The sequence below is a fragment of the Prenolepis imparis genome, unplaced genomic scaffold (assembly GCF_030444845.1).
Source record: "Prenolepis imparis isolate NDT839.2.m4 unplaced genomic scaffold, iyPreImpa1.0 SCAF_14, whole genome shotgun sequence".
Taxonomy (NCBI): Eukaryota; Metazoa; Arthropoda; class Insecta; order Hymenoptera; family Formicidae; genus Prenolepis; species Prenolepis imparis.
The window spans coordinates 2710711-2732266 of record NW_028141172.1 but is presented as its reverse complement, the minus strand read 5'-3'; the positions used below and the strand labels follow the sequence as shown (position 1 = coordinate 2732266).

The following is a 21556-nucleotide window of genomic DNA, read 5'->3' as shown; positions in this document are numbered from 1 at the left end:
GAGTCGCCCCTTTTTTCTCTCTCTGTTTTCCAAGTGCTCCGAGAAAAGAATCGAGCCGGTCCAGATGAGGATAAAGGCTCTCGGGAAAGAGAAGTCTTGCTTTTGTCGTCGATGGGACTCGCAGCGCGTTGCTGAAGAAAAGTAGCCCGCAGGCCTAAATACGCTCTAATTAATTCAAACTGAAACAGAAGAGGGGAACGATTATAACTACTAAATGAACTAATGAAAAAAGAAAGAATCGTCTTTCTGTCAGCTGTCGGCGGCCGGTCGCGCTTTGATAGGACGCCTCCCCCCTCTCCTTATCAGAGAGAAAGGGGATGAATCTCCTCGGGGGTGCGTCTTATCGAGGATCGGATCCAGCGACGTGCAACCATCGCGTGCAACCGCCCGCTTAAAGATACCTCTTACTTGCAAATTCCTTTCGCCAAAGAGAAAAAAAAATGAAAAAAAATAATAACTAACGCAAAAAATGTGACATAATAAGTCTCTTTACATCCTCTAATATCTCGATAATAGGAAAAGTATAATTTATTATCTACTTTACGACAATCTATTTATATTTCATTAAAACACACAGACAGACACACATATATACACACACGTACGCACATATACTCTCTTGTCATCTACTTTATATTATAATAATCTATTCATTATTATCTCGCGAGTAGGTCACGCAATAAAGTAAGAAGAAAATTCGACTTTAACGCTTCACGTAAAATATATCTAATATCTAATTGCCTGCTCGATTATTGTCGATCGGAAAATAGAGCTTTTATATATTGATCAAAACCGAATGACAAAAAAAAAAAAAAAATAACGCTGATGTTGAACTACTATCTCCCGCGATAATAAGTATTCGTAGGTCTTTTAAAAAACCGAGACTCTCGCTCGCCGTTGCACGCGGTTGGGTTGCGACGAGGATGATGAGTCTCTCTTGGTCGCGGCGACCGATCACCTAATTTAACATAATTATAATTACTTATACATATATAAATATATTTAAATATAAAATTAATAAAGAAAAAAGAGAGAGACACGTATATATACAGAGCGTCCGTTTTGCGGTGGATTAAAAAAATCATAATTTTTCGCTGTAAGATAGACACTCCGTATATATGTATATCTTGTGTGTATACTTCTATATACGAGATTTTTTGGAATAAGAACGATCTCTCTAAAGACACGACTGTTCGGCGACTCGGAATCTCGGAAGCGAAAGGGATCCGGGGGAGAGAAAAAGGGGGATGAAAGTTGCATAGATGTACAGATTTATCAGAGATTTATCTCTCCGAGTCGCAGGACATATGATATATATATATAAACATTGATCGTTCCCGTTTCAAAAGGTATATATGTATGTATATTAAACATATGATTATTATAATCAAGTAGAATACGTACGTATTATACGAACGACAAAATCTATCGCTTGTATATACTGAGAATATCATAATAAAATGATGTACGAACGACAGCGCGAGATCTCTCTGTCTGTCTGTCAGTCTGTCTATCTCTCTCTCTTTCTCAAAGATCGAATTCTTAAATTCCACTCCAAGTTTCCATTGTTTTTTCACTCCTCACTATTAACTATTTAGAGTGACAGATAACAGCACGATGTTCTTTTGCTGATGTTGAAAAATTTTATTTCTATTATTCAGACACATGCGCAGCTGGTTGACGTTTACAAAAATCGCATCTGGTAAAAAATAAAACACGATGAAAATCGACGTAGAATCTATAATTGTAAAATCGTTGCAAAAATCGGACGACTATATATTATCGCAGGAATGATAAACGAAATCGAGTTTTTTGCAATTGCTCGACAGATTTGACACATCGTTGATTGCAATAATAATAAGATTGTTCTCAATTGCATCGGCGAATAACAATTGTCTCGTTTCTTTTTTTGTTCCAAGCAGAGAGATAATAATCTAGATCTCGAGTTATACCTTGTAAAAAAAATCACCTTCTTTATCCAAGTAGATCTCACGAGAGTATCACGCGTGAGATAAATGGCATTGTTTTTCGCGACTTATTGTCGATGATGCGATTAGATTGCACGGTTAAAGAAATTGTTTTTTACTTACGAACGAAATGCTAAGAGAGAATTAAATGCGAGAGGAAGCGAGTCGCCGAAACGCCGACTCCTTCCGTCAGCCTACGCGACTTTTAGGAATTGCGTCGCGAATATTCGTGCAGCAACAGACAGATTTGGCGATTTCCGTCCATTTCCGTCGAAACGTATTATCCTTAGGACAGAGACAGACGAATTACGTCCTAAAAGCGCCGGCCTTGGCCGCTTTAATGATAAAGGTTTTTACCGTGTTCTCGTCCAGCTTCGCGAAATTCTCGGTCTGCGTCACGGCTGTCATGTGATTCAAGGCAAACTTGAAGCAGAAGTCCTCGAGTTCCTGTAAAAAATCACGCCGCCATTTATTTGAATGTATCGCGATTAATCTCGCTAATTTATAATGGCAAAATTAATTAACTTTCTCTCTAAAATTAATTACCTTCGCGTTGTACTCGATCGCGACGCTGTACAGATAGGCCGCATTTGATATGGTGATCCCTTGCTTTATCATCTGAATGCAATGTCTCTTGAGATTGTTTTCGCAGTACGCGTTAGCCAAATCCAGGAGCTCTGTAATAAAGTGTTGCTTGAATTATGAGGTGATTTGTGAATCTTGGGACGTACTTAATAAGACTCAAGCTTACTTACCTAACGCCTTCTCCGCAGGTAGATCGATCATGTCGGTGTACAGGTATTTCAGAAAGGCTTTATACACGACGTAGGAAAATTGATCGTGCTCGATGATACTGTCGGAATAAAGCTTGAGAGATTTCTTTATGGAGGGAATAACGTCGCCTCGAAATTCTCTTTATAAATAAATGATTACCTCTGGTTGTTTTCCGCCCAGTTAGGCTGAAACATGGTCCTAAAGTATGGAGAACGGATCTTCAGAATAGCCTTGTGGACGTGAATAGAGTGTCCGTTCACTTGTATCGTGAGATCACTTGTCGACTGTGGGAGGAAAAACAAATTGTTAGAGACAAATGTATATAATATTAAATTAATGCTTAAAAAAGATTTGTCGTGTATTTATCGATTAAAATCTATGAAAAAAAGTATATGCAATTTCACATATGTATCTTTTTTTCTTCATCTAGAAAGAAATTTTTCTTCTTTTACAACAGTGTGCAAATCAGTCACTCTATTTGGACTAGAATTCAATAAAGAAATGCGCGCGTGCAATAAATTTTATACACAGACATAATAAATGGAAATATTATGTATATATCATTAATGAGAAAAATGATGATATCAGCTGTTGGATCTTTCGGCTATGCTTTCTGTATTCTGTTCCTTCTTTTTTTTTCTAAAGTCTCTTGTTAATTTAATTTTCATCATTTGCAAAATGCAAAGAAGCAAATGCAAAATAAACAGATAGAAAACAGTGACATACAGAATCGTCGAACGCAGCTCCCAGACATTCCAATATGCTCGAGTCCTCGTTCGCCTGCAGAATCAGTGGTTTGTGCATGACGCTGGGCGATCCGTAGCACGCGAGTGCGTCGTGTATATTAGAAAACGGAGTTGCGGTCGGGGTCGTGATGCTCTGTCCGCGACAGTGACCCCACATGTAGACTCGTCCGCCTAAGCCGACGGCGACGCTTATGTGATTGTAGTGCAGGGCGGCGATGTCAGACACCCTTCCCATTTCGTGTGAGACCTGATAATTCAATCATCGATTATAAGATTCTTCTTGTTTTCTCCCTTTCTTCTATTTACTATGATAACAACCGCTGAAACTTACCAAGACTGGATTACAGGCGTTTGTCTTGTTGCTAATGCCTAATTGACCGTAACTATTCCCGCCCCAGACGTAGAGTTTCCCCTCGTCCGTGAGCGCCAACGTGTGCGCGTATCCGCAGGTCACCTTGACTGAAATTCCAAGTCAACGTCAATTGTCTCTTTCTTAAAGAATAAACCGAAAGAATGAACCACCAGATAATCACCTATTACGATGCCTATCAGCGAGCCGACTCGACTCGGGGTCATCTGGTTCACGTAATTGCCTATTCCCAGTTGACCGACGCCGTTGTAGCCCCAACCGTACACCTCGCCGTTGTCGGTTACCACCATGCTGGAGGTTTGACCGCAGGAGATGTGGACGACCTTCTTCCCGGCCAGATTGGAGTTCACTTGTCGCGGTGCGCCCTGATTCGTGCTGATACTGCTACCCACTTGTCCGCAATTATTTTGTCCCCAAGCGTACACCTGGATTAAACAAAAATTGGTCGTCAATTTGTAAATATGGTACATCGTAGTTGTTATTGTACTTTGATGGCTTACCTCCCCATCCTCGGTGAGAACGATGGAATGATGGCTCCCACACGCAATGTTCACAATGCGCTTCATATTCAAACCAGCTCCTAGAGTGGGCATGTTTATTAGAGTGGGTGTGAGGCCTTGATTGCACGTTCCGTTTCCTAATTCGCAGTAACCGTTGTGACCCCAGGAATATACCTTTCCAAAATAATAAAATTTCATTGACACTGATGTGTGTGTGTTGTCTCACGTATATTTAATTGACTTTAAAAAACTGTTGCAAATATTTTATAAAATTGCTGTATATTGACAAGCATAATGTTTTTCTAATAAAATATTTTGTTCATAAAATATTATATATTATATATTATATAAATATTTATATAATAAAAATATTATATGCTTTGCTTTTAAACTTGTCTATGTAAATAGGTAAATTGAATTTATATTATATATAACTCACATTGTATTCAATGTAAGTGTAACAAATATGTAATTTTCTAGTATACCTCTCCCTTCTCTGTGAGTGCCAAAACGTGAGGTCCGCTGCCATAGGCAAACATCTTTATATCTTTGTCGCACAAGACTTCTATCTTCTTTGGATGCAAAGTGCTATGAGCATCACTGGTCCCCAAACAACCAGCGATGTTGTTGCCTAAGCCGTACACCATCTTGTCTTTTGTCACGATTAGAGCCTCATTACCCAAGTTACCTGTTTCGAAAGGTAATAAAATGTCAAATAATGCAGAGGGATACGGAAAAAAAAAAATGACAATTACCATAAACCACCACCATGTGAACTCGCGAGATGAATTCTGGCTCCAGTAAGCTGAAGATTGGCCAGTTTCGAAGATCCGGAGAATTCATATTGCATGTAAGATGGTTTCATAAACAAAAATGTTCCTCTCTGTCTCTCTCCTTCAGTATCTCTGTTCGTAAAAAAAGATTTTATGATTTCTTTTACATGATTTATTATTTAATTTACGAAAATCCGGAGATCGATTTTTCCGTATTTTTTTTCATGGAGATAAAAATAGTGTCATAATCTTATCGACTTCTGACAGATTTTTTATTATTCTTGTGCTCACCGATAACGTTTGACGTATTAATTCTATCCCACGCACCTCGCTTTTCATTCTGATAATTTATAAGCAATTATAATTATTTCTGACTCTCTGCAGCTATTTAATAATTTAATATATTCATCAATTCTCGCACATTTTCGCTATTAAATATCCGATTCTCTTCATTCTTTGTTAGATTTCCGTCTGTTTTGATGACAGACCCGAATATACATACATGTCACATGTCAATATAGATCAACCGCGAATTGACTCGGAGACTCTGTGCGTATGAAAACGCGAAAGACTGGAAACCTCAAGTAAAAATCTGAACACTATCGATCGGCTATAATCAAAATGGCGGAACCAATAAGAAACCTTAAAAAATCACCAACAATTCGAAATCCAGATTCTAGCCAATCAGAACCCATCATCCAAATATGTCAGTTCCTCTCTCTCTCTCTCTTTTTCATAGTTCATGACATAAGAAGAATTGACCCCCTCGCCCCTCGGTTGTCCGCGGCGTCGATCGCTGAAGATATCTCACGCGTGTACCCGCACTCTTGTGACAGTTCGAGGAGAAGAGGATTCCATCAGCGGACGCCGACGTGAAACCTCTCCGAAGAGAGATAGATAAATAGATAGAGAGAGAGAGAGAGAGAGAGAGAATCCCAGTCTCTTCCCCACGAGAGTCCGAGAGCCTCTTCTTCTCGGAGCAACACGGATCTACGTGTGCACGCACGTACGATGACGGAGTGAGGGAGACAGGAGAGGAGCATGAGAGGAGCGGCGCCTCCGGATCAGCGGATCAACGCGAGCCGCCGCGACAGTAACATCTCTTGACGTTTCTCCGAGGTCGCGCGGCGGCGATGCCGATTCCCAGCGGCCGCTCACGACGGCCCGATCGCCGATCGGCGGCCCCTCGTCCCCGCGGATGATCCTCGGCGGCGGCGAGCGTTCTCGCGTGCGGAGCGATCTCTCGGATCGTTCCTGAGGGCACCGCACAGGTAAGACAGGCAGCCTCCACTCTCAGATTGCTCTGTAATGTCAAGATCGCGATGTTGTATTAATAACGCTCTCTACTTGCTCGCAGAAAATAGATTTTTATAAAAAAATATCCTATGGATTTTTATGAAAAATGGAAAGTGACTGTCTTATGCAGGGTGAGATCTGCAACGAGTGTAAAAAACTTGGTAGAAAACAGTTCAGAAGGTGATTTTAAGTGAAAAATGTTGAAAAATGTTATCCTATTTCAATTAGTTAAAGAATTATGACAGATTAAGGTTTTATTAAAATGCTGTGATAAATGGTAGATTTGAATATCTAGTACAATTCAAAAAATAAAATATATTAATTAATATATAATATATTAAATAAATATACTAATTAATATATAATACATTAAATAAATATAATAAAAGTATATTTATATTATATAACATAATGTATTCTATTTAAAAATTAACAATTATTAATAACAATAATTATATAATTATTAATAATTATTAATCATGTTAATAGTGTAAGCGATATCATTAATGTATGCCATTGCGTTCCGTGTAGCTGTACGCACATGAAATGGGTAGCAGCGCTTGGTGGCAGTGTGCCGCGTGTCTGAGAACCCAGGAAGAGGACATTTGCGAGCTTCAATTGAATCACTGTAATCTCTATGATGTACCACCCGATGTGTTCATTTATGAAAGAACATTGGAAAAGTTGTATCTCGATGCCAATAGAGTGAGTACCTTAATCGATTAGAGGGCGAATACGTTTTAATTGCGATTACGCCTAATGTCTCTTTTTATCTTTACGATTCTATTTCAGATAAAAGATCTTCCTAGACCGTTGTTCCAGTGCCACGAGTTGAGAGTACTCTCGCTTAGCGATAATGAGATTACTACGTTACCACCCGCCATAGCGTCATTAATCAACTTAGAACACCTGGACCTCAGTAAAAACAGTCAGTACATCTTCATTAATAAGTCATTATATATTTAATGTCACATTTAAAAGATCTCAGTTTTATACACTTGTGTTAATTCACATTTTTGTTCAGATTCGACGTTAGATTTTTATTTATTTTTTTTATTCCACGTATACTTTTGTTGCAGGTATAAAGGACTTGCCAGACAGTATCAAAGAATGCAAGAGTCTTCGCTCTATAGATATCAGTGTCAACCCCTTTGACCGTTTCCCGGACGCTATAACGCATATCGTTGGTTTGCGCGAGCTCTACATAAACGACGCGTATATAGAATACCTGCCGGCTAACTTCGGACGACTGTCAGCCTTGAGGACGCTCGAGCTGCGGGAGAACAACATGATGACGTTGCCTAAGAGTATGAGTCGTCTTGTCAACTTGCAGAGGCTTGATATCGGCAACAATGACTTCACAGAGCTGGTAAGACCTGTATTTCTATCAACAATTCATTCATAGCATATTTATAAGATATCTCAAAGTTGGCCAAAGCAAGCTTTAAGAGAAAAAATAATAATGATAGAATGAAATACTGACAATTATATATTAATTTCAAATTGTAATGCGTATACTGTTTGTGACAGCCTGAAGTTGTTGGGGATCTCATAAATCTCACGGAGTTGTGGATCGACGGCAACGACATCAGGCGTGTCCCGGCGAACGTCGAGCAGCTGTACCGCTTGAATCACTTCGACTGCACGATGAACGCGGTACACGCCCTCCCGATGGAGGTTCGCGGCTGGCGCGACATCGCGATCATGAATCTGTCGTCGAACGAGATGTACGAGCTGCCCGACACCATGTGTTACCTGCGCACGATCGTCACCCTCAAGATCGACGACAATCAATTGAACGCACTGCCGAACGACATCGGCCAGATGTCGAGCTTAGAGGAGCTTATAGTCACTAAGAACTTTCTCGAGTACTTGCCGTCTTCGATAGGTTTGCTGCGCAAGCTGCACTGTCTCAACGCGGACAATAATTATCTGCGCGCGTTGCCGGCCGAGATCGGCAGTTGCACGGCTTTGTCCCTGCTCTCCCTGCGATCGAACAATCTGTCTCGAGTGCCGCCCGAGCTCGGCCATCTGTCCTCGTTACGGGTGCTCAATCTCGTCAACAACTGCATCAAATTTCTACCGGTCTCCATGCTCAATCTGAGCAACCTGAAGGCGCTGTGGCTGAGCGACAATCAGAGTCAACCGTTGGTGCCGCTGCAGCAGGAGTTCAACTGCGAAGAGGACATGATGGTGCTGAGCTGCTTTATGCTGCCCCAGAAACCGCGCCAGGATCTGGAGCGTGAGTGTCCTATGGTTTCTTTCTGTTGTAAAGGAGATTGAAACGAGTGGAAACACACACAAGTTCGCCTAATGTCTTTATTTATAATTAGCACAGATTCTCTACAACATTTCGCTCTTGATGGAAAAATTCATTTAAATATCTTTTCACTAACTTATAAAAAGATTATTGATTTCCTTTTTTTATATATACATATGTGTCGCTTTACTTGTTAGTGTCTATATTTAAACTAATCAAAATTGCCTCGTCGCTCGCCTCTGTTTACTAATGCACGCTTTTTTCGACATGTATCTTTATTTAACGATAAGATGCAATATATTTATGTGCACGCTACTAGTGGAAGAAGAAGAACGCGAAGAACACGAAGACGAGGAATGAAATGGTGAGAGGGATATATCCAGGAATCAGTATAAAATATCAAGAAATATCTTGGAATGCGAAGAATATCCAGCAAATTATTCATGATAATTTTTCTAATATTAATCGTGTCTTTAATAATATATTTATAATTTTAATCGTTCATAGAAATGGCGCAGACCGCAGGACCGATTTCGAGTTCAATCATCGGAACCGGCAAGAGGATATGTTTCGCTGCTGAGGTAGATTCCGAAGTCCCCAGGCAACTTCATCGAGCACCAACCCCTTACCCCAAGGAGCTACGCAACCTTGCTAGGCACGCTCGTAATCTGCATCATCAGTCCATTCACGATCAAAGAGTAAGTTGCCTCATTTTTTCACGACGGCGCATGACATTTCTTTGAACATAATAAAGTCACCGTTTAGCTATAAAATCAGTGTTAGTAATGTATGGTATAGTCACATCATATAAAAATAGATTTAAAGAATGCATGGAATAAGAATTGTGTTTAATCTTGTCGCTGTCAATTCTTACTACTTCTTTTCTCCAGAACACGCCTTCTACAACCTCTACCGATCGTAACACGGCGAAGAACTACAACAAGAGCAACAGACCGGTGGAACCCGGAGCGACGGAGCACTCGGTATCCGAGGAATCGTCCGACGAGGCGAACAAGACGGTGCTGGCGAAGGAGAAGAGTCCGGATATCCGGGAGGCCAAGTACATCCGCAATCCCACGTCCGATTACGTCGCGAAAACGCCAACGGTATCCGACTACGTCAACTCCACGTGGAAACCGGACGAGTACTCCAAGGCGAACACGGCGAAGATAGTCGAGTCCGACAAGTTTATCGAGCCATACAGGACGACGATGTCCGTCGACGCGACGGACGGCAAATATAGCGAGCAACAGACGGCGCGGGTGAACGTCGCTCCGAAATCGTGCGACGTTCCACCAGCTCCGCCGCCGTATCACATCGCGGCAGCCTTCTCCAAGAAGGCCGCTCTCTTCCAGCAATTTAATAATCGTATGTTATCCCTAGAGCTTGCAAATTTTTTAATTATTCTTTATATTTTTAATATTTTTCTTTATTTTTTTATATTTTTAATATTTTAATATTTTTCTTTATTTTTTTATATTTTTAATATATTTTAATATTCTTATTTTACTTTTTTAACACTTCTGTCAATGAATGGGTATCCAAAGCAACTATAAATGTTAAAAATACTAAAAAGGGCCTTTATATTCGAAAAATCTCCTAAAATATGATGGGAAAAAATATTCGATGCCTAGCAGAGCTGCTATAAAAAATTGCAACATGCAGAAAATACGTAGTTGAATACCCGGGAACTCATACATTGAATGAACAGATGAAAATTTATGCATTAACAGAAGGGATAATATTCTTTCTTTTCACATTCCTTGTTTTTTCCTTGTTAAAGGAAGTGTAGTGAATTCTAAAATAAAGCTCCAGAAAGAAGTTTTGAACCCGAATCTTTATCTTTCCAGCGATCGAAGCGGACCCGCATTTGGCTCCACCTTCGTTACCTTTCAACTCGTCGCTAAATTCGCCCGGGATGTTTCCAGACGTATCGAAACAGAAGAACTTCGACGCGAACGCGGACTCGGCAAAGACCGAGGAATATGTAGCACCGGCGAATCTCGTCGATTCGAACACGTCGATGGACAACGGACGGACGGATCCTCTCGATCGAACTTGCACGCCGAATCTGGATTCCGGTGCCGATTGCGAGCAGAACGATCGGGCCTTGAAACCGAGCAAAATTCCCGTTCTCAAGACCAAGCATGCGGAAAACTCGAGTAACGAGACGAACTCGATCAAAGGTCTTCCGGAGGAATACGACGCGACGAACAGAGCGTTAAATACGGTATACTCGGGCATCCCCACGTCGCCGATCACGGGAAAGAAATATCGGAGTCCCTTGTCGGCGCCGGCGAAAGCGCTCGATCGGTCGAGGAAGCTGCAGAACGGGAACCTCACCAATAACAATTCGTGCGACAACGTCAATTCGTTAGCGAACGTCGTCACTCCCGTTCAAACGAGCAGAAGCGTCGCCGACGAATCCAGCGTCATGTCTCCCGCTGTCGCTAAGAGCGAAACGAGCTCGGGCCGAGAGACGCCGAGTATCAATACGGGTAGTAAATCTCAGGGCGACACGAGCAACGTCGAGAGCTTCATAGAGCACGCGAGTCCTACGTCGAGTGAGACGTCCAGCTCGGAGAGAAAGCCGAAGTTCAAATGGATGTTCGGTCCTCACAGAAACGCGAATGTGGTATGTATTCTATTATTAATATTAAAAAATTAATTAAGGAATTAGTTTTCTCTCTGTTAAAAATAATAATTTTTCAACAGTTTTTTCTACAATTAGAAAGCTATAATATTTATATATTTTATATTCTGCAGTTAAAAGTATATAAGAATTTTTTATATATGTATGTATTTAATTTTAATTATATTTTTTTCTACAGTTTATGTACGTATGTATATAATTATATTTTATTCTACAGTTAAAATATATTTTAAATTATTTAAATGTATAATAATTTTTTCAAGTTTTTTAAAAGTTTTTCTATAGTTAAAAATATATAATTTTTTACATATTTATATAATATTTATATTATAATATTATATATTATATTATATATTATATTATAATATTACATTTTATATTATAATATTTATATTATAATATTATATTTTATACTTTGCAGTTAGAAATATATTTTAAATGTATAATAATTTTCGAAATTTCTCGGCAGCTGCCTGTTCAAGTAAAAAAGAATCCAGGTCTCGGCTTCAGCATAGCTGGCGGGATAGCGGGTGCAGAGACCGTAAGTAGAGCCATACGTATTAATTTCAACATCGAGTTTTATCCTCGTTTTTGCGTTAAAAGATCGATCTTCCAACATATCCTTTTTGCAGGGAATAATTGTGACGAAGGTGAATCCCGACGGACCAGCTCAGGGCACTCTTCGACCGGGAGACAAGATTCTGGAGGTAGACGGTATCGATTTCACCAAATCCGATCACAATAATGCCGTCGCCATTTTGCGTGCCACCGGTGCTGTTGTTTCTATGATGATAAGTCGCCATCAATGATTGTAAGTTATTCGAGGCAAAAAACAACAAAAAACAAAAAGGGGAAACTTTTTCTAATTCTTTTAGATGACATACGATCGCTTTACATAACTTCAGACTGAATACATTTTATATAGCTCTAACATATATATATATATACATATATTTAAATATATTCTTTAATAAAAAATCTGTAAATCGCGCGATATATATATATACATGAACGCGTCACGTTTGTGAGAAAACGAGAAAGATATACAGAGCGTCCGTCATCTTAATCGATCCAATCGCAAATATCAGAATTATTCGTATAAAAATGTTGCAGGTGAGAAAATTGAGGGAGTAAAGAAGATTTACTATCCGTATCACATGCTTCTTTACAAGTGATTTTTTTAAATTTTATTAAATAAAGATCATCCTCAATCTTTTCGAGGGGACCATATCTCTTTCACGTAGTATTATAGTTTTACGAAAGAGTTAAAATGACCAAATAAGATTCGAGCATATTCAAGATTATCTTGTCTCAGTAACATTTCTCTTGAAATCTTACCATTTTTTCTATATACACATATATTTGAGACGATTTTTCAATAATATTCCGATATTTGTGTGCATCAATTAAAATAGGACACTCTGTATATATACATAAATATATAAATATATATATTTGTGTCGAAAAAGATTGTAAACGAGTTAAGATACTGCTGTGGATCGTTTCAACGCAGGACGCGAAAGGTGTGTGTGATGATGAGCCGCGAGAATACATAATATTATATAGAGTATGTTATTTTTCAACACTCTGTGTCTGTGCGGGCGGATTAAACGAGCAATCTATTCGTTATCATAGCTCCTCCTCGACTAGAACAATAACGTCTTTCCCGAAATCTCTAGCTCCGCACGACGTGTCTGTGCGGACGATGATGTTGATAGACTAGTTGATTTATATCTATATCTGTGCGTTTCTCTCTTCGACGAGAGTGAGCCGACAATGTGCCAGAAAACAAAGTACTATTTATTATCCATATACATAACATATATATTGAGAAAAAAGTATATATATCATATATATATGTATATATGCATATACATATATATATAAACAAATTTATATCTGTAGAAAAGGAAGGAAAGCTAGACGAGGTTCCCACAGAATTCAGAGCTGTAAATAGGTCTCCCGATTATCCCCCGTCAACGTGTTCGCTAGAAAGATTTCTCACAGGCTGTTTCGCCGAAAAAAAAGAAACTTCTTCGCGCGATTTGAAGTTGGTTTTCTCGCATCTTCGTCAACCGAAGGAAATCGACCGAAAGCGTTGCGAAGAGAATTAATTAAATACCTGTTACGTCTTTCGTTTCTCGTTATTGACTAAAGAAAGAAAACTTTTCTCAAAGAAAGAGAGTCGACTTTGAATTCCTCGAAGGAATCTATAGACGACGAGGCTTTCGTTGTAATCGAATCGTTTCTAATCGTGATCCGAATGTGATAGCGATCTTTATCAGTTGTTGAGACTATAGTAGTTGTTATTGCGTTACGGCAAAGCTATAAATTCTATGGATTCGATCGATGTTGTAAAGAGACAAGAGAATAGTTCTGATTAAGGCGTTGGATGGTTGAGAATAACGATATTATAATTAAATCGAATATATTCGATTATTATTCCATTTGCGAGGGACAAACGTAGCTACTCGAGTCGGACTGTTTCCATATAATTGAACGCATTCGGGATTATTATTAGTAATAAAGACGCTTCTCTCTGTCTGTGGGATCCTTGTCGCGACCTGTCTGGTAGGAGAGAAAAAAAATATTCTTCTATGTGCCGTACTTATATTATATATCGATAATATTTATACTCAGTGTCAATGTTTCCCAAAGTCGTTCAACAGTCGCGACGCAGATTATCCACTATGGATTTCTCTCTTTCTTCCTCCTCTCTCCCTCTCTATCTTTCTTACACTTGGCCCCTTTCAAAAATTCACCCTTTTAAGCGATCGAAAAACCATCATATTTAGATCCTTCAACACTGGCGCATATTTTTATAACAAAAATGAAGGATGCATCCAATATGTCCTTCCGTTATTGCATTAAATACGTATTAAAGATGATATAAAGAATGTTTCGTTTACATCTTAATGCATTTAAATCAGTATACGAGATGTATTTATTACACTAATTGAAGATAATGAAAGATATAAATAATTAGGTTAATATTCGACGACATTATAATGTCTATAAATTTTATAAAATATATATAATATATATATATCCGCAAATTTTTCATTATTTTATATATGTATATAAGTATATAAATTTAAGAGAAAAGAGCGCGCCAGTGCTTAAGGATAAGGCCACACGCGAGGCTGATGTGTATCTAGCATTATTTTGATTTCTATCATTAATATTGTTGAACTATATACTCATATCTCGAGACCAATCGCGTACGAAGGGTCTTTCGAAACGTGACTAATTTAGGCGATTATTTCGGCAATTGCTCGCGTTTTTATTCCCCTGTTTTCGAAGGAACCATAGACAACCGTGACGGCTGATGATAAATAATCGCACGAGCGTGATATAGTAGATCGATATAAATGCGAGGGAAAATAAACGGAGAGTTTTGCACGATAAAAAGGAAGGCGATGAAAGAACGTGAAGGACTGAAAATTGGTAGCACAAATCGTTATTCGGTTACATAAATATATATGTTGCGTTTATATATGTATATATATTATATATATTATGCGCATTGTTATAATTCAAATCAGTGTGAATGCAAAGTGATGTAAGACTGCCGGACGTTTCACATCTTTCCTTCGCAAAATCCGGAATCGATTCCACACATTTTGACGCAAACACGATTTCAATTTACTTAAAATTTTATTTTATCAATTATAATTGATTTTCTAATTAATAATATTACATAATTTATATAATTAATGTCGAGCTACATTATATATATTTAATATCATTAATTAGAGATTATAATAATAAATAAATATATCGTTAATTAAAGAGATTGTAATAAAAAATGTCATGTTTGCCAAAGAAATGTCAATCGAGAATCTCGAGGATTAATAAAGTCCTCCTGTTTGAAGGAAAGATGTCGAGGGTCCGCAGCCGAACGCGTTAGATTAATTACTCGTTGTTTATTAAGTTAGTGTCTGTATTTGTATCTCTGTTCTCTTCGTCGATGTTACGTACGATGTATAAGATATTTTACGGTAAGTTTACGGTCGGAAGGAAGGAAGGAAAGCCGCCTTTGGTATTGTTCGAATTATAATTCGAGAATGTCAGTAGAATTATTCGTACCTAGTCAGACCCAGATAACGTGTTAGTATTTCTTTTTTTTCGTCGGCTTCATTTTTGTCGACAGATTTTTTTTTTGCATTTAATGTTAACATCGCGACGCGAATCTGGACTTCCAATCGCAGATTTTACCGCTGAAAGCGTTTTTCGATTTTTTTTTTTTTTTTTTTTATTCTTGTTTTCCTCTTGTTTATAAATGTTCTCCTAATCTTGTCGCTGCATTTGATTTGATGCGACAAAAGATGTATTTAGAGATTAGAGATGGAAAAGTTGATCTCCGTTCTCTTCTTTAAATTACTCGACTTCTAAGAACCACAGATTGACTGTTTCAATTGATTAATGTCGTCAAAGAATTTAGTATGCGCCAAAAGGGAGCGAGATTAATATATTATATACATATATATATATGTATTCGCGTTGACGGAGAAGTTTCCACTTTCATGGACCACGAGCACACATATTGTACTCTTTTCTACTACTCTAAACTAAACAGACTGACTACCTTTTGGATACCTATTACGTGTTTATTACGGCGCGTTTTCGAAGAGAAAGCGCGATCGAGCTCGATTCTTCAACAAATTTTGAGGAACTTTTCGACTTTAATCTTCTTTTTCGTTTAGAATAATTTTTTTCGGACAGTTTAGGCTCGAGATAAAAATCGAATGGCGATTCGAACCTGCCTCCTCTTCGATTACGCTCGCTATCGTTATCGGAGTGATTGCGAATCTAAGATTTTTGCGCGAGTGAATGAAATTCCAAGTTGTACCCATGAGTGTATATACTGATAAGCGACTAATCGTGCGTGTGTAAGCAAACTTTGCGAAAGCAATCAAGTGGTTGTACCTTTTGCTTGCGATACGTTGGTGTCTGTTCACTTTCATTTCACTTTTACATCTGTTTTTCGACACGCTAAATGAATTTCCAGGCGAATTCGTTTCCGTGTCGGATATTTCTTTTTATTTAATTATTATTTATTTCTCGAAAATTCGATACGATGTTAATTATAATATTATATTGTTTCGCAAATGTCTTTTTCATGTTGAGAACCGGGGAACGATTCGACGCTCTCTCAATATCTCTATCTCTATCTCTATCGCGGTACAACCACTTCATTAGCGTGCGTTTAATTATGGTTGTCATATATTGAATAATTTATAGTTTGTAAAACGGATCGATGTACAAAGAAAAATTACTCGCGTTCTCCACCGGACGTCGTCTTCTGATATACAATTACTATATGCATTTTGAATATGTTAGTGGAAGATGTCTGATCTTTAACGAGAAGTCCTAGTTGGTTGTGCAGCAATAAATAAATTAATATTTACGTACAAAGCGATTCAAAACGCGATTCGTCTCTATTTCGCGTAAAGATATATACGTCTCTCGTCTCTCTCCGACAACATTAATCATTTCGTGCCAAAAGTAGTTGAGAACGAGAACTACTCCTCCTCCTCCTCTATCAGATCGTTGCATATGCAATGTCGCATCCCGTCGTAAAAGCTTCAGTTTCACGATACGCTCCTTAAGTCTCTCTTCCGATCGAATACTTAAGTATCGCGTTCGAGTGACGTGATACTTTTACAAAAGTACGCTCGATTCTCTCAAACTCGCGCGATCTCTCTCTCGAGTTAATTTGCGTAGAGAGATACGAGAAAAATCCTCGCGATTATTTCGCGATCTTGAAATAACTTGGTGAAGAATTTCGAAAGAATTACAAAAAAAAATTGCACTTTCGCTCGGTGCTTAAAAAAAAACTATACATATATAAATCTGTGAAAAAATATTTCTTTTTTATTTTCAGCTATATTTTCATTCTAAACATCCTGTCGTAAGAGAATGATTGTAAGAATCGCTGAGAAACGCTTCGCCGAATTTTCAAGCATCCAAGACTCCGAGAATAAATCCTCCCTCGTCCTCACGAGCTGATCAGCAGATGCGTCGGATTTTCCACGTAGTGCTTCCACAAGTTGGAGAACCTCGCCACGGTGACGCCGTCGAGAACTCGATGATCCGCGGCCCAACTGATCGACATGACGTGGACCGGAATGACGTTTCCCGCATCGTCGAATCGCGGAACCTTCTGCGCCCTCCCGAAAGCGCCGATTATCACCTGGGGCGACAGGATCACCGGCTTCGTGTATGTTCCGCCGATCTGGAATCGATGCGGTTTAAAATTAATTAAATTGCCACGATACAACTCGACAACTTTCAGCTTCCAGTAAGATGATTCATATATTATTTCCGTCATTTTTAACGGGGTCAAAATTCGGATTCACTCTGCATCGCAATTGAAAATATGATTTTTATGTAAATTACACAATGAAGCCCCTTTGGCCGCGATTATTTAATTAAATTCCAATTTTGGCATCGTCGAAGATCGATGGGCGAAATAATTTCTCCAGTTTGATCCTTCTGTCAATGAACGGGTATTCCGAAGCAAATTTTAAACGTTAAAAATGTGTTTTTGAAATTTTTCTCTGTCCGAAATAAAATACAAAGGGCCTTTGTATTTGGAAACGAGAAAGAATATTCGATGCCCAATAGATGGTACAAAAAAGTTGTCGCAGTCTGTCAAAAACACGCGGTTGGTACCCAGGTACCCATACATTTGATAAAAAACTGAAAAATTCCCGCATTGACAGAAGGATCGAATGTCATTGTCCGGACGAACTTACCACGCCTATGTTCGACAACGAGAACGTCGTGTCTGCCAAATCGCCGAGCGGTATCGACGACGTCCTGCCAAGTTCCTGGAGCCTGTTGAGCTCCCGCGCGATCGCGAGAACGCTGAGATTTTGCACGTTCTTAATGTTGGGCACCACCAGGCCCTCCGGGGTGTCCATGGCGATGCCGATGTTGTGATTGTCCAGGATTCGCAGCGTCTGCTCCTCCTCGTTCAGCCAGGCGTTCAGCTCGGGACAGCGCTCCAACGCTCGCGAGGCAGCTTTTACGAAGAAGGGCATCAAAGTCAAGGAGACACCCTGATCCTTTAACGAGTTCTTCACCTCGTTTCGACACTGCATCACTCGGTCCACGTGACACTCGTCGCTGTAGACGAAGTGTGGTATACTCTGCAAGAAATTCGCGAAAAAGTAAGTCTCTCTCTTTTTAGACAAAGCGAAGGAAGTTTATTAATTGTAGAATTAAATAAAAGATAAAAAATTGTAGGAAATTGTGGATTTTAGAAATATTCAGATTATATCTAGAAGATATAAAAGAATTAATTGAATTAAAAGTTATAGCATCTTAAGAAAAGTTGCAAAAATTTATCTTGCATTTAAAATTTGTGTGCTTTTAGCATCTCGATAATTTACCAGGGACCTGGTCATAGTCTTCCACATGTGTCTCGAATATCCCTTCAACCCGACTATTCTCCTGATCGTCATGTTCGGAGAAACTTCCGCTCGGACTTCCGCAGTCGCGGAAATCTTCCGCAGATGAGCCAGCACGTCCTCCTTGAAGACCCTACCGTCTTTGCCGGTCGCTTCTACGTCCTTCAGCTTTACGTTGTTCTCCATGGCGATTCTCCTCACCGCCGGGGTCGTCAATACCTTCTCCGCGAAATTATCCTGCGATTCCTCTGCGATCTCATCTGTCTCTTCCTTTTTCTTCTTCTCGGAACCGTCAGTCGCCTGGTCCTCTTTAATTTCTTCCGAATTTTTCGCGGCGTCCTTCGAGTCGTCCTCTATCTCGATGTCCAGCAACGCCGTCCCGACCATGGCGACGTCGTCCACGTTGAAGTGCAGCACCTTGACGAGGCCGTCGTAGGGACTCGTGATCTCCACCGACGCCTTGTCACTCTGCACCTCGCAGATCTTGTCGAACTGTTTCACTTGGTCACCTGGTTTCACGAACCTGAAATATTCCGCGTGCTGTTAAATGACATCCTCGTGTAGGATTTTCCGCCCTAATTTAGAAGAGAGATAGAAAACACTGTAAAAATATTATTATTATTAGTATTATAAAAAATTATATTTTATTTATTATTACTAAATATTATTAATATTATTAATTGTATTTTTATTATTAATTTATTATTAATGTTATTTATTATTAAAAATTATATTATTAAAAAAATTATTAAAATTATTAAATTATTTAAAAAATTGTACTTATAAAAGATTTTTAAAATATATATTGTATTAAATTTCACAGAGTATTCTGCATCGGGGCCATCCGAACAAATGTATGAGAGGAACAAAGAGCGGGATGCTGTCGGAGTTGTACCATTCTTTCACCGTGACGTCCCGAATCCCTTCGCCGATGTCTGACAGTTGAAAGGGTACCACTTTGCCGGGACGAAGCGTGCCGGTGGACAAGAAGCGACATATCGAACCGCGCGATCTCTCAGCCTGCGCAAACAGAAAAGTTTCGTCGCTTGGCGAGTACAATGATAACAACAATTTTATTGAGTGATGAGCGACGCTACGAGTAAGATACGTATATGACATTTAGCAATGTAGTATTTAAAAGGAAGTCTATAGAATTTTGCGGAATTGTAGGATGGCAAATGCGTATGACTTGAATCAAAAGTTGCGCGATAAGGTGAAAAGTATTAAAGTAGAATAATATCAAAGAATTGAAAAGAAAGATAATATATACTAATATCACGCAATATATAATTAATTAAAATAGTTTCAATTTATAATTTGCGGATTAGATCTGCATAAATTATCACAAATAATTTGATAATTTAATTTTCATTTTTAAATAACAATATATATATATTATATATATTATATATATTATATATATTATTATTATATTATTATATGTAATTAATTAATATATAATAATTATAATTGTTTTAAATTATTTATAAATTATCAATTCATTTTTGATATCGATTTTGATTCGAAAATACAAGGGATAACGTATTTTACTCGTAGCAATATATTTTCACTGCGCTCTTGTACATATTGATATATTATTATTATCTCTTAATAAGACAGAGTAATTTGGAGTAATTTGGAACCGGACTCTTCTTATTTGACGAAAATAAGTTAAATTAATTTAATTAGAGAAACATATATTTGCTTTTCCAGCGTATAAAATTAATTTCCGGTGTATAATTAATTAACAAAATTAATTGATCGAAACATCTATACGTGAAAAAAAATAACACTCAATGGAATCTATTTTCGCGATTCAATCAACAGATACATTCCGCTGTTTATTTCACGATCGCTGTTATTTACTTCACGATCGCGACCACACGCGATCGACTCGTTGTATTTAGAGATCACTGTGATTGCGTTGGCCTAGTGCCAGAGTTCAATCCGACTCGTGGCTGGTCGACTTGTTGACGTGCCGGGCTGACACGTGGCACTGCTTTTGCCGAACGTTCTTTCGTTTATTCACCCAAGAGAATCTTTCACCTGGCAAACTTAAACTAGCTTACCAGTCGCGCGGCCGTCAAGAAACGCCAGGAAAGAGCCATCAGCTGATCTCTTCAGCTGTCAAATTCGCTCGAGGAGGAGACGCGCGACAGTATAATACTGACTATCGAATATATGCGTTATCACTCGCACAAAAGCATGTTTATTCAAGAAAGGAAATTACGCAATCGTCGAGTCGGAAGGCGCGTTCATTTCACTTACGCATTTCGAGCACATCGTATGATCTCGATTGCCACAATTAGTGATTAAAATGAACGAAACAAATATATGTAAAGTTATTTTGAAAGAACTTGATCGGATCCTAAGTCTTTTTTTAATATCACCATGAAACGGAAGCAGCAGGCGCGCGTAGACATGGAAAGAGCAAATTTTTATATAGTACGCTTATTAAAGAAAATACAAAATAGTTAATTTTTGAAACGATATTTTGTTTCTAAACAATTCTGAAAAAATTTTGAAACGATTCTGTGGGCTACTGCAGTAGTGAACGCGTCGGTAGAAGCACCAGAACTATTTCTCGGGATATGATAATGATAAATAGAGACAGATAACAATTCCAGATCCCCTTATGTTATAAAGGAGAAAGAATGTAGGAGATAAAGAAATATAGGAGAAAAGGAAATCGTCCATAGGCGTCGAGAGGTGGAAATTTCTATTTTATGTTCGCCTCTTAACATTATTTTTTGTTATATAAATATATTTATTTTAAAAATTATAAATATATAGATATAG

At 38.5% G+C, this 21556-nt stretch overlaps 3 protein-coding genes across 6 annotated transcripts; 1 reads left to right on the top strand and 2 right to left on the bottom strand.

Moving 5' to 3' along the window:
- Window positions 1-322: 322 nt before the first annotated feature.
- Window positions 323-5663, bottom strand: LOC145945439 (RCC1 and BTB domain-containing protein 1-like). Its single transcript, XM_083054448.1, has 11 exons — window positions 5422-5663; window positions 5113-5262; window positions 4843-5045; window positions 4358-4531; window positions 4021-4282; window positions 3819-3946; window positions 3468-3734; window positions 2901-3025; window positions 2723-2820; window positions 2514-2644; window positions 323-2414 (listed from the first exon to the last, which is right to left on the bottom strand). The coding sequence occupies exons 2-11, from the start codon at window positions 5198-5200 to the stop codon at window positions 2274-2276; spliced, it is 1617 nt and encodes a 538-aa protein (XP_082910574.1). The 5' UTR covers window positions 5201-5262; window positions 5422-5663; the 3' UTR covers window positions 323-2273.
- A 242-nt stretch (window positions 5664-5905) lies between these two features.
- Lap1 (leucine rich repeat containing protein 7 lap1) lies at window positions 5906-17348 on the top strand. 2 transcript variants are annotated; one of them, XM_083054432.1, is made up of 11 exons: window positions 5906-6401; window positions 6958-7131; window positions 7219-7354; window positions 7506-7795; window positions 7957-8668; window positions 9194-9384; window positions 9577-10054; window positions 10537-11321; window positions 11809-11880; window positions 11972-12150; window positions 17227-17348. In XM_083054432.1, exons 2-10 carry the CDS (start codon window positions 6973-6975, stop codon window positions 12146-12148), a joined length of 3000 nt encoding a protein of 999 aa, XP_082910558.1. In that variant the 5' UTR covers window positions 5906-6401; window positions 6958-6972; the 3' UTR covers window positions 12149-12150; window positions 17227-17348. The 2 variants fall into 2 exon arrangements, with proteins under 2 accessions (XP_082910558.1, XP_082910560.1); XM_083054434.1 differs by lacking the exon at window positions 17227-17348 and adding an exon at window positions 6488-6606 and having other exon boundaries at window positions 11972-14659.
- Dbct (Dihydrolipoamide branched chain transacylase E2) lies at window positions 15569-21454 on the bottom strand. 3 transcript variants are annotated; one of them, XM_083054452.1, is made up of 5 exons: window positions 20827-21454; window positions 19653-19777; window positions 18740-19280; window positions 18101-18496; window positions 15569-17577 (listed from the first exon to the last, which is right to left on the bottom strand). In XM_083054452.1, the coding sequence occupies exons 1-5, from the start codon at window positions 20863-20865 to the stop codon at window positions 17341-17343; spliced, it is 1338 nt and encodes a 445-aa protein (XP_082910578.1). In that variant the 5' UTR covers window positions 20866-21454; the 3' UTR covers window positions 15569-17340. The 3 variants fall into 3 exon arrangements, with proteins under 3 accessions (XP_082910578.1, XP_082910575.1, XP_082910576.1); XM_083054449.1 differs by lacking the exon at window positions 20827-21454 and having other exon boundaries at window positions 19653-19876; XM_083054450.1 differs by lacking the exon at window positions 20827-21454 and having other exon boundaries at window positions 19579-19754.
- Window positions 21455-21556: the final 102 nt, after the last annotated feature.

What these genes read in the sequence shown, in the direction of transcription:
- LOC145945439 (XM_083054448.1), bottom strand. Translation starts at nt 5,200, where the DNA reads ATGAATTCTCCGGATCTTCGAAACTGGCCAATCTTCAGCTTACTGGAG. An exon ending in GCTGATAGGCATCGTAATAG is followed by an intron (nt 3,947 to 4,020) that starts GTGATTATCTGG and finishes TTGGAATTTCAG; the next exon opens with TCAAGGTGACCTGCGGATAC. An exon ending in TGGGCGGAAAACAACCAGAG is followed by an intron (nt 2,821 to 2,900) that starts GTAATCATTTAT and finishes TTATTCCGACAG; the next exon opens with TATCATCGAGCACGATCAAT.
- Lap1 (XM_083054432.1), top strand. Translation starts at nt 6,973, where the DNA reads ATGGGTAGCAGCGCTTGGTGGCAGTGTGCCGCGTGTCTGAGAACCCAG. An exon ending in CCTGGACCTCAGTAAAAACA is followed by an intron (nt 7,355 to 7,505) that starts GTCAGTACATCT and finishes CTTTTGTTGCAG; the next exon opens with GTATAAAGGACTTGCCAGAC. An exon ending in AGTCCATTCACGATCAAAGA is followed by an intron (nt 9,385 to 9,576) that starts GTAAGTTGCCTC and finishes TCTTTTCTCCAG; the next exon opens with AACACGCCTTCTACAACCTC.
- Dbct (XM_083054449.1), bottom strand. Translation starts at nt 19,876, where the DNA reads ATGTCATATACGTATCTTACTCGTAGCGTCGCTCATCACTCAATAAAA. An exon ending in AGACTATGACCAGGTCCCTG is followed by an intron (nt 18,497 to 18,739) that starts GTAAATTATCGA and finishes AATTTCTTGCAG; the next exon opens with AGTATACCACACTTCGTCTA. An exon ending in CGTTGTCGAACATAGGCGTG is followed by an intron (nt 17,578 to 18,100) that starts GTAAGTTCGTCC and finishes CATCGATTCCAG; the next exon opens with ATCGGCGGAACATACACGAA.